Genomic DNA, 11,787 nt, shown 5'->3' with positions numbered 1-11,787 from the left:
TCAGAGTTTATTCTGTTGAGATCAAAAAGATCACAGCTGCAGATGCCAACCAGAGCTAATGCCATACTAACCCATATCAGCCTCGCTAATTTTATTTTAATTGTGCTCAAGTCAAGCCAGTGCTCAAAAATCCCACTGCTACCCACTGTGGGAGATCCATACCGAGATTAGACTGGTTTTATCACATGCATACTCAACAAGATCATGACTCTCACTTGAGTTCAAGTATGGTTCTGGTGTATCCATCAGGATGGACCCTGCGGATGAAGTTGAAATCCCCCACGTAGAGGGAGCCATCGGGGCCGCTGGCTAGTGCCACAGGGGCAAACAGCATCATGTCCCGGGCTGCACCACTGCAGCTTGGGCCACAGGGGACGCTTCGGTAGAAACCATTCCCCATTACAGTGCTGATGACAGGAGGCTGCTGGGACAGGAAGACGTTTTCCCCGTTTCCCTTGTGAAGGATTCCTTGGGAGAGAGGAATCCAATAAATACCTTATATGCCGTTAGTACTATGAGTGACGGGATCCAACATGAACACACAATTTTTCTGCTTTAGAACAGTTTTTATTATTTCACATGACAGATTTTTTTGTTATGTCTGAGCTCCTCTCGCTGCTTTTGTGGGCGGGAGTCTTATGAAAAAGTTATGTTATGCACTTCTCTGCGCCAGGATTTAGCAATATTTGAATATAAATATGATGAGAGCTGTTGGACTGTTTGGCCACTGTCAATCAAATCTGACTGTTAAGTCTTAATAAAAAATAACTAACAATGTTACTTTTCCCCCATACTACTTCGAATGTTGTTTATTTAGTAAGGAATATTTAATGTTACAGAGAAGTACTTAAGATTTGAAACATTTTTTCATGGGCTTTAATGCAATTGATATTTATTGAGCTAGTTTGTTGATAGTATGATGTAGCCTTGTCACCTAGACTCCTGTATCCTCGCTATCTTTATATTAAGGACCACAACGGAAATAAGTCTTGGGCTTTGTATTATTTTCATTGACATTTTCATAGTTGTGGGTGATTTGATGTACTACTTCTCATAATGTCAAATACATTCAACTAAAAAATATTTAATACTGGAGCATTCTGTTCCTTGTTTATCTGGGATACACTGTATGTGATTGACTCAAATGAAGCAGGACTTCAGTGTTGTTTCTCAAAAAAAAAAAAAAAAAATCAATTTGGTTCAATCCAGTTGAACTAGGTTCACTTAAATTTGTGCATTTGTAACTGAGGGAAAGTGTGGCAGATAGCCTCCATGTATTGAAAGCCAAAACAAACAATATTCAAATAAAAACATTACACAAGCATATTTTGTGTTTATGAGACTTGTGTTTGTGCTCACCACTGCGTATGTTGAGGGTGTGATGTTTGTCCAGCGACCAGCCTCCCAAATTTGAAGGGACCAGTTCAAATCCTTGCATCAGAGCAGTCCTCCTCTCCCACTGGATAACATCAGGACATGACTCGTATTCATAGCCGACTGATACTGAAATGCAAATGCATAAGCACATAAGAGGGCTCGATGTTATGCACAGTAATAGCTTTGTGCTGTAGACCTGCTGTGTCTAACACTATAGTATGTACAGCAAATTAACTGTATACGGTGGTATTTGTACAGACTGTGACAGCTAGACTTTACACACAAGCACAATAACACACACACACACACACACACACACACACACACACACACACACACACACACACACACACACACACACACACACACACACACACACACAAACACATTCCCCATTGCTCTAAAAACTATATTGTGTTGAGTGGTGAAACAGACGAGCAAGACCTCATCAGTGTGTGTGTTTGAGAGAGATCAGGGAGAAGTGGAGGCGTAATCAGGAGGAGCCTGTCTTCATGAAGGAGCCCTAGAATTAGCTACTTGGCCTCTTAGTTGTAATGATACACTGTGCAGCATCCCATTACAACTAACAACTATCAACAGCTTTTTTTTTGCCTTGGCAGGATTAAATATGTTACTTGGAACACGTTTAAAGGCACAAGGTGACAAAGCCCTAGGCGCACTCGAAAACATGTTAACAGACAACACACAATCACATATACATGCAGAAAGAAATGTATGCAAAAAGTAATGAGCCTTTTTCAGAGGTGGAAAATAACAATATTCAAGTAGTGTACTTGGGTGCAAATATAATAATAGTAATATTATAGGAATATTAAAGTGCATATTTTAAGGAGTATTTTCAATTCATGCTACTTTCTGTGTTTACTCCACTACATTAATTTGACAGCTGTAGTTACTAGTTACATATCATAAGCATGTAAGGTACATTATGATGCAATACTATAAATGAAACTAATGAACACCAGTAGACGTAATAGTTAAAATGAGTTCTGCTTAAATTCAGCCACAACACTAAAATGCTGCTATAATATTACAATAATGTAAAATATAATAATGTATAACATTATATAAGATTATATTTAATATTATATACAATATAATATTATAATATTTAACGCTGAAAGTAGGTATAACAAAGTATAATGATTTGTAAGTATAACAAATAATGTGTTCATATTTTTCTGATAATTAAAAGTTCTCTACTTTAACTTCGGTAACATTTTGAAGGCAGAACTGTGAAGAAGTACTGCCACTTTTCTTTAGAGCTGCATTAATTAATTTATTTTAACACTAACATTTTAAAACCTTATGAAGCTGTAACAGCAAATTTCTTATCAAACAGTTACACACTAATTACAGACACTGAGCAACATCACCATTCTTTTGGAGTTGTGGTTCTAGACAACTGACGAATTTAAGTCTGATAATGACTCATTTTGGTTACCAAATATCTTGCTGTTTAACATCTAACTGCTACGTTAACAAGCTAGATGCTGACTTTGTCTGTCTGGCAGCTTTATGTAAAGCATTTATTCGTATCATATTTCACATTTTTCGATTGCTTTGAGTGCCTGGTTGGCAATGCTTTCATTTCATTTTCTTGTTACGTCTTTCCTTCAGTAACCAAAAAATGTTTTAAATATTTTGCCCACTTTTGTTTTCAAGACAAATGTTTGGAATACAAAAACATTCTCTGACGTACTGTATAATCAAAGCAGTAGGAGTTCAATATTGTTAACTTAGTCACATTTCAAAATGATATAACATTGCTTAAATTAAGAAAATGATATACTTTACAGTAATAAGAGCTTGACAAGTCTGACACAAAAGCTGTAGAAGAATAGTTCTTGCTGTCAGTCACTGATCTCTTTAACTTTCTTCACTGTAAACCAGCCTGCCTCTGAATTGATGGGCACTCAAGGGGAAACGGGGAGCAAAGTCAGCATAAAGAACAGTAGAGATGGTGGAATATGTAAGTAAGCCTGCTCACATTATGCGCAAACTCAGGAGACTCCCTTTAACATGGAGAGAAACTCTCAGCAGGCACACAGGCCCAACTTAAATCTCAAACTCAATGGGTACAATCAATAAAGTGACTGGGGAGGGAAAATAATGGGCAATTTGGGACACTGGGGATTCTGAAAGAGAAAAAGAAAGCTTATACTGTTGGACAAAAGTTCTTAGTCCAGGAACTATCTCTTAAATCATTCAAAAGGCTCATTTGTTTAAATTTTATGTGTCCTAAACTCTGATAGGTTTGTGACCCTGTGCTTTTGAGGGACAGAACCAGAGCTGAGAGCCACTGAGGTGTCTCGGATTTTATGCAAAAAAAAGACTTTAAATAGATCTAAAATAAAGTACGTCTTAAAATGTAACATATTTTGTATTGTGTAATGTCTGACCCTTAAAATCACATTCCATTGCCCTTGAAGAACATGTTTCATGACCTGGAAATCAATCCATCCTTATTAAAATGCATCAAACGTTGCCATAAATAAATTGCAGTCAACAGGATTGCAGTCCCATTTTTTTTTTTTTAATCTACAATAAAACTGAATTTATTTGACTAACAAGGGTTTTCCAGGACAAAAGGGGCAAAGTAATCTCTAAGGGAAAGTGTCAGTATTTTGAGAACTGCTTCACAACCGAATATTGCTGTAGCTATATTGCAAGAAATGACACACACATCAACACACAAACACACTCTCTCACAAACAATACCATACCATAATTACATAAATGCACACTCAATATCCCAAAGGTGAAGGCTTTCATTCCTCCCTGCTGAAGCCTCAGGCGATGTGTTCACCCCAGCAAACAGAGCATGATCTCCCTTTCTCTGGCTATGTGCGAGCACATGGGGTGTGTGTGTAAGCATACACATGTTGGTCCGTGTGTGTGTGTGTGTGTGTGTGTGTGTGTGTGTCCGTACGCGTCTGTGTCATTGTGCCAACAAAGCACAGAGAACTATAGAGAGGAAAGGAACAGGGGAAAACATGGGTAGAAAAGAGAGAACAAGGGAGGGCAGAGGAAGACAGGAGAGAGGTAACAGGGGAGATCAGAGAGAATGGAGGAAATAACAAGCAGGGAAGAGAAGAAAAGAGAGTTCAGGAGAGGACTGAAACACAGGAAACACTATGAGGGTAGAGGAAGACAGAAGAATAGGGAAGGGGGTAAGAAGGGCAGGGGGGGAGCTGGCATAGCAAAGCAGGTTAAATAAGAAAACAGGATCATTTGAGTTGAGAAAAGGTGAGAGAGCTCGGGTAGATAAAATGCAGCTCTAGCAGATAAGGAGGAGGGGGGATGGATCAGGATAATGCCTAGGGATGGAGAGATGCAATCTCTGTACGAAACTGTACACTCGAGTGGACAAAGCTTCTGGTATTCCTGCGATATCTCAGTGCTTATGGAAAGCTCTCTCTGGCAGCTCCAGTATTTGTCTACAACTGTCCACAAAGAAAAGTGGTGAACACAGATAGTGGAAACATCATCTCTCAAATTAACAATAGAAGTTCAAAGGTTTAAGCCTTTAGGGCATTTAATGAACAAAAAGTGCAATCACGGTAACATCCATGAAAACTTTCCATGCACAGGTTTGTATTTGGCATTTGTTCAGTCAGTTCTGTCAAAACTGTCCAGTATCTCCCGGCCACTGCAGACGATATCTTTACTGCCCACTATATATGTGGAGACATCTATCCTACCATTCCTCCATCTCAACACAACTCTAGTCTCTTCTACTGTCAGTCCCGAAGGTCTTGGAAAGGTGGTACAAAATCTAAACATTTTGCTGTTCACCGGTTCACTCCATCCACTTCCCACTACATTTATTACATGTTTTTTTCATTTCCTGATTCATGATATTTTAACTATAGTGAACACTTTGTTGCATTTTGGTAAACCTGTAACTGTCAAACCACTAACCCAGATACTGCAATTATTATTTTACTTTATTATTATTATTATCAGGCCATCTCCAATCTTTAATTTCTCAGTGGGACACTGTCCAACTTTTGTCCCACAATTGGCTGATTACCTATTGAATGGTCAATCATTTACACAACAAATTCCAATCAGGCTTTTGTGCAAAGCAGTCGCTCAAAGATCTAATTACTAAGGATAACAATAAAATTTCTTTTCTAGTGTTGTTGGATTTGAGTGCAGCATTTGGCACAGTTGATGAAAACATTTTATTTCAAAAGGCTTGAGAATTGGTAGCCCTTTTTTAAATCAATTTATTTAGTTAGTGATACATTTCACTGTATCCCTCAGGAATTTCACATCTGGAAATACTATGCCAATGAGACTAAGCTGTAAAAATCAATTTTTCCATAAAAAACTTGAGCCCAGTTTTAAGAAATGGTTAAATATTTTGGGAAGTATCCTTATTTGTTTTATTGTCAAGAGTTAGATGAGAAGATTGATACCACTCTCATGTCTTTGCATTAAGCGATTAGCCTAGCTTAGTATAAAATAAAGACTGGAAATGGGGAAACGGTGTAAAAACAACAAGTTGTGGTTACATCAGGAGAGATGTGCTGTAACTATTTTTTGACGTACAAGTGCCAAGATGTAGCTAGGGTGTTTGCCAAGAAATTCTAGCTCTGTGCTTTACACACAGACCTGAGTGGTATTGATTGTCTGATCTAACTCAACAATTTTGACTAAATACCTAAAACCTAAACTTAGTCACTTAAAAAAAAAAACATACTTAAAGGGGCAATGTGTAAAAACTGGCCAACTGTCAAATTCACACTCCAAACAAATGGGGGGGGCAGCATATGATGATACAGTTGGGGTGTCCAGCCCTATCGTAAGAAACGAGGAAATTGTCCCTCCCCCCTCCCCTTCCCGCGCCATAGTCAAACTGGCCATCGCGCAAACTGGGACAAATCCCGATGGGCCACCACATCGTTAGGCCGGTGGACCCACAAAAAAGTGTCAGAGAGTCAGGGAAGATGTAGTGGTGGCAGGAGTGCCACGATGAGGCATGAGAGGTCGAGAAACGTGAGGGAGAGCAGCTGGAACAGCAGCATCTACAGCTGAGCTTGAGGAAAGAGTGGATGAGTGATGTCGCGAGAGAATGGCGCAACACAGGTTTATAGCCTACTCGCAGTTACTACTTCCTCATCCTCTCATGTTGGACTGAGGGCAGACCGGACGCCTCTTGAGGTACAAAGTGGCATTATCAGACAGGCCGGGCTTAGCTGGTTAGTATGCTAAAAACAGTACATATCTCTGCAACACAATACAGACGTTTTTGATTTAACACAAGAACTGTTATTTCTTCACATTCTGTAAATCTTTTTGAATGATTAAACTAAAACACTCACATATTGCCCTTTTAAAGTAAGAGGATTTTGTGTCACTCTGATGCAGAAAAATAAACATCACTGCTTCTAATGGAGATTACTGTGATTATTTTTTAATTATAGCATAGGTATGAATTGATGGCATCATTACATTTGCAAGAGGACTAGTATAGCAGATTTATTATTATCATTCATAGTCTTATTTATTTCTTATGTTTCTACAGGTAAGACTTTTTCCACATGCTGCTGTCCTTAATGTATCTGAGATTATTTGGATGTTTGTGCTTTTTAACAAATTGCCTCTCTGCATCCATGTTCATTTATAATTCATGTGGGTTAGAACAAATCAGTAGTTTGCACATGACCCAAATGTTTTATTAGTTTTCTTGTTTTTTCTGGGCTATTTGCCTATATTTCATGGGAGCAATAGAGAGATGACCAATCAGAGGGGGGTGAAAACTTTGGGCATTGATATTATGTGGTCAGCAAGCCACGAGGACAGCCAAGATTTTTTTTGCATTTTCTCCTATTTAAGATAGAAAGAGGAACCCCTTTGTGAGTGACACCCATTTTACTACCTACCAGTTGCATGAGTGAGGCCCCAGACCTCCTGGCCATAAACATCAGTCTTGTTCCACACCAGCCTGTGGACCAGGCCAGGCCCAGCAGGATACCAACGCTGGTACAGCCTTCCCTGGACCGATGCACGGACATGCACCTTGGACAGACCGCCCAGTGGGGACACAGGGGATGACGGGGAAGGAGGTGTGAGGAGGATTCGCAGCAGAGAGAGGTAGCCTGCAGCACGGGTGCTCAAATAGTTCAGCTTCACAAAGTCTCCTGGGATTGAAACTTCTTCCTGCACAGCCTGGGGAGAACAAGATGGAGAGCAGAGTGAGAAATACAGAAGAGAATAATTTAAAAAGGAAAGGTGTTTTATAGATACATTGCGTTTGTATAATGTGCTAACATAATAAGTGTTATTGGCAGGCACAGGAAGAAATAGCTTGCACAGTAAGGTACAGAAAGTACAACAAATATGTGTCAGCCATGTCACAATAATAAATATAAAAGAACCTTTTCTTTTCTTTCAGAAAGAATAATATCTGATGTAGAGATGCAACAATTAGTTTATTAATCAATTAGTCGATTGAGAGAAAATTAAAGGGCTATTAAAGGGCAACTATTTTGATCATTTATAGTTTGAGTCATTTTTAAAGCAAAAAACTCCAAACATGTGCATGTTAATGCCTCTGAAATGTGATGATTTGCTGATTTTCTTTGTCATATCTGATTGTATGTATGTTGAATATTTTTGAAATTTGGACTACTGTTCAAATAAAATCAGAAATATGAATACATCGTCTTGGGCTTTGGGAAATTATAATTTTCTTACATTTTATATAGAAATCATTTAACCTATTAACCAAGAAAATAAACTGCAGATTAGTCGATAATGAAAACAATCATCAGCAGCGAGCTGTATTCCAATGAATGAAATAAAGTCTGAATGATGATATCTGTCTGTACGATGAAGATTCCGTGTAAAGAAAAGGTGGAAAAATGTTTATACATCATATACTTTACAGACTAGCAAATAAAACGCCATGCTAATCTTTTCATAAACAGTTAACAAGCTGGAGCAAACATTTATTAATCCATCATCATATTTTTGTTGGATAACATCAGATGCCATTTCAGCCAGTGATTACCTTAAATCATATTATCTGCGAGACGATGAGACATTTTCATCAAAAGTCTAAAGGTCTTGATTCCATTTATTAACACAGGTGAACACAGTGGGTGTTACTAAGCTCACTGTGAACATTAAGTACTGTTCCTTCTATGTATTTGCTTGCTGCCTGTTTGTCCTGAGGTGTTATTTGTCACAAAGATAAAATGTTCCTTCATTTTAAAAATCTGTTCATTCCATTCATCTGATTTTGTAAAATGAGGCTGAACTTTGAAGGAAAGATGACGTGTTATGGATATAAATAATGCGTACAAATAAAAAACGTTACTTTCCTCTGCCACAAAAGGATGAGTGTGACCGTAAAACATATTGAATACGACATTTTCTGCAAACTCTCATGTGTCCAGGTAACAAGAATTTTAGTTGGAACTAAAGTGAGATCAGGGTGGTCACTGTAAAAAAATATCTGTGGAGGTACATTGGAGGGAAAATATGTAATCACCAATCGGACTTCCACAGCCGAATTTCAGACACCTAATTTGCTTTTGTGGTGGGGAAGTATATGGATGGAGCATGAATTTGCATTTTGCTCATTTTTTAGCTCAGTACATATTTGCATCATGCAAATTAGCTAAATTTGTAAAATCATGTGAGACCAGGTTGGTTTGTTGCAGAGCTTTTAGGAATTGAGTCTGAGCATCATTCTTACTGACTGGCATCTGTACACATTAAACTGTGTATTGTTATATTTTATGCAGGTTTTTAGCCATGCTCATGCTTTTATTTGTCAAACACTTTGGTTTATGACCAAATGCCTCTAAGACTAATGACATTTCCATCTAGGGCTGCAACTAACGATTATTTTGATGATGGATTAATCAGCAGATTATTTTTACAATCAATAAATAGTAAAAGCTACAGTATGTAACTATTTTCTAATATTTTTCAGTTGAAATATGCTCCAAAATGTATCTTAATGTGGACAGGTGCTTCTGTGACCCCGACTTGTTGGACGGCTTGGCAGCAGTACGGAGGTATTTGCCTCTAACGTTTTTGAGTGAGCCTCGTCCTTCTTACCAATCAGAGGAGGTCAAAGTCAGGGGTGGGAGCTCACAGCCGTCAATCAATACGTGAACAAATTTCTGGTCGACTGCTCCTCTCACACCAAGGCTTCAAGATAGTATTAGCTGCTGGAGGACGTTGCTATGTCTGACTCACAGGCTAGCAGGCTTCAGATTCAGATTGCATTATATTACATTTACTCATTTGGCAGACGCTTTTATCCAAAGCGACTTACAAGTGACCCACTTAGGGTTCAGTGTCTTGCCCAAGGACACTTCAGCACCTGAACCATGCAATCAGTGGACAAACTGCTTTACCACCCGAGCCATAGCTGTCCACTCCTGTCTCAGGATTAGCTGAAACAGCTCAGCATTAGCTGAGTCAGCAAACACGACACAGATGTAGGTGAAGGCCCGGGCATAGCATGATGGAGCAGGAAGAGGGAGGGATGGGAGGAGCGGAGTGCTCTGCTTTAGAGTCTCATGCTAGCTCATGATTTCCAGAACTTGTATATTGTAGCTTTAAGTCTATAAAATGTCCATCACGATTTCCTTAAGTCCAAGACAGACACTGGACGTCATTGTGTTTAATGCTGATTAAAAATGTTAGCATGTTAACACGCTAAATTGAGGTGGTGAGTACGGTAAACATTATACCTGCTAAACATTAGCCTGTTAGCATTGTCTTTATGAGCAGGTTAGCATACTGACTGTAGCTTTTAGCTCAAAGCACCAGTGTCACACAGCTGCCAGCACGGCAAAGTGGATAGTACCTGTAGCTCAGGTACAGCTGGTCCCTTCTCTGCACATGCTGCCGTGTATCTGGGCAGAGGGTAGGGCAGGACTAGCGGGTAGGGGCTCAAAACACTCCTGATGTCACACTTAAGAGGTTGAGCCTCCTCCCTGGACATGGTCACCTGATCCAGAACCAGGAAGTTGTTGTTTGGTGTCCAGATGGTGCGTGTTTGTAGGAGGAAAGGTGGGCGCTGGAACATCAAGGTCATAGACATCGCTCCCAAGGTCACCAAGTCAAAACTAGAGATAAATGAGAGTAACACAGAGTAAGACTGGAGGAAGACTGGAAAAATAGACAAATGTGTAGTAATTGTGTTTGTATGTACCTTCCATCCTGCCTGCTGATAGTGTAACCATACTCTGGATGCTGTGGGAAGGTGATATTGACTCCAACCAGAGGAGAGCCGTCCTGCAACACGATGCTACCTCGAATCACGGCTACCCGACTGGCAAAACAAAGACAGGGAGGAGGGAGAGAGCAACAGAGAAAGAGATACACAAAGACAGGGAGAGATGACAGGTTTACAATGATGGAGAACATAATCATTGTTTAAAGAGAAAGGCAAATTGTGATGCACTAGCCAAACAACACTGTGCATGAAGAAAAAGAAACTGCATTTATTCTGCTCAGCACAGTTCCCTTCTTCAGCACAGAGAGATCTGCCAGAGATTGCCGGGATACAAGGACCGTAAATATAGCTTCACTGACAGTAAAACCTTTCAACACCCTGTCATATTAAAAACAAAACTTCCACATCATGTTTATATTACAGTGACAGTGGTACCTGCAGCAAAAGGACTGTGTTGTTCTTCACATAGCCCTTAAACTATCAGTCACATCTCTGCTATTTTGAAATATTCATCTTCATTTTGCAGGTATAGTGTGAAATACACTGCTTAAACCTGGAATAATCAAATAACCGGGTGAAATGAAGACAGATTTAGACAGATACATGTGTTGCACACACAAATAGGCTCACTGATGGAGCCTATCTGTTACTCCAGAAGAGGGATAAATGAAGGATAGTGAGGTTTCTCCGGATGGCTGCGTTGCACCGTTTGTTACTCCTATCCTGAAAGCTGCCATCGATTTCCCCTCTGAAAAAACGGCTACATAATTAATTTATTTGTTTATTCCACAAGTGAACCAGAGGGAGAAAAAGGCACTTTGTCATTTTTCAGAGGTATCACTTATTGTTTTCCAAACTGAACTTTCTAGGTCATCATCATGCCGGCAAGATGTATTTCCTCTGTTAGATGGCAGTGAGAGGCCACTGAAAAATTTATGGTGACATGTTTATAACTGGTGTAACTGAATGACACATTAAGCATTAATATGTAACAAAAAATACTCTGCAGTTGTAGCCTGACACTGATACTGGACGACGACGCACTGCTGCATGACTACTAATCTCTAGGGGGACACAGAATACTAAGTATACAAAGGCATGTGAACACATGAAAAGCCTCATTCAAATGCAAACATGCGCTCTCATTAAACAAATAATTGACAATGGACGATTAAATG

At 39.3% G+C, this 11,787-nt stretch overlaps 1 protein-coding gene across 1 annotated transcript in view; it reads right to left on the bottom strand.

Annotated features, from left to right (window-relative positions):
• Positions 1–11,787, bottom strand: part of tenm1 (teneurin transmembrane protein 1) — a 153,313-nt gene that overhangs the window by 48,018 nt on the left and 93,508 nt on the right. Inside the window, exons 15-19 of the mRNA XM_040119754.1 lie at positions 10,586–10,705; positions 10,238–10,499; positions 7,293–7,578; positions 1,360–1,503; positions 216–468 (exon numbers count right to left, since the gene is read on the bottom strand). Coding sequence (XP_039975688.1) covers positions 216–468; positions 1,360–1,503; positions 7,293–7,578; positions 10,238–10,499; positions 10,586–10,705 — 1,065 coding nt within the window. The remainder of the gene's footprint in view (positions 1–215; positions 469–1,359; positions 1,504–7,292; positions 7,579–10,237; positions 10,500–10,585; positions 10,706–11,787) is intronic.

Source organism: Xiphias gladius, chromosome 23 (genome assembly GCF_016859285.1).
Source record: "Xiphias gladius isolate SHS-SW01 ecotype Sanya breed wild chromosome 23, ASM1685928v1, whole genome shotgun sequence".
Taxonomy (NCBI): domain Eukaryota; kingdom Metazoa; phylum Chordata; class Actinopteri; order Istiophoriformes; family Xiphiidae; genus Xiphias; species Xiphias gladius.
The sequence above is the reverse complement of the archived record's forward strand: the minus strand, read 5'-3'. Positions and strand labels throughout refer to the sequence as shown.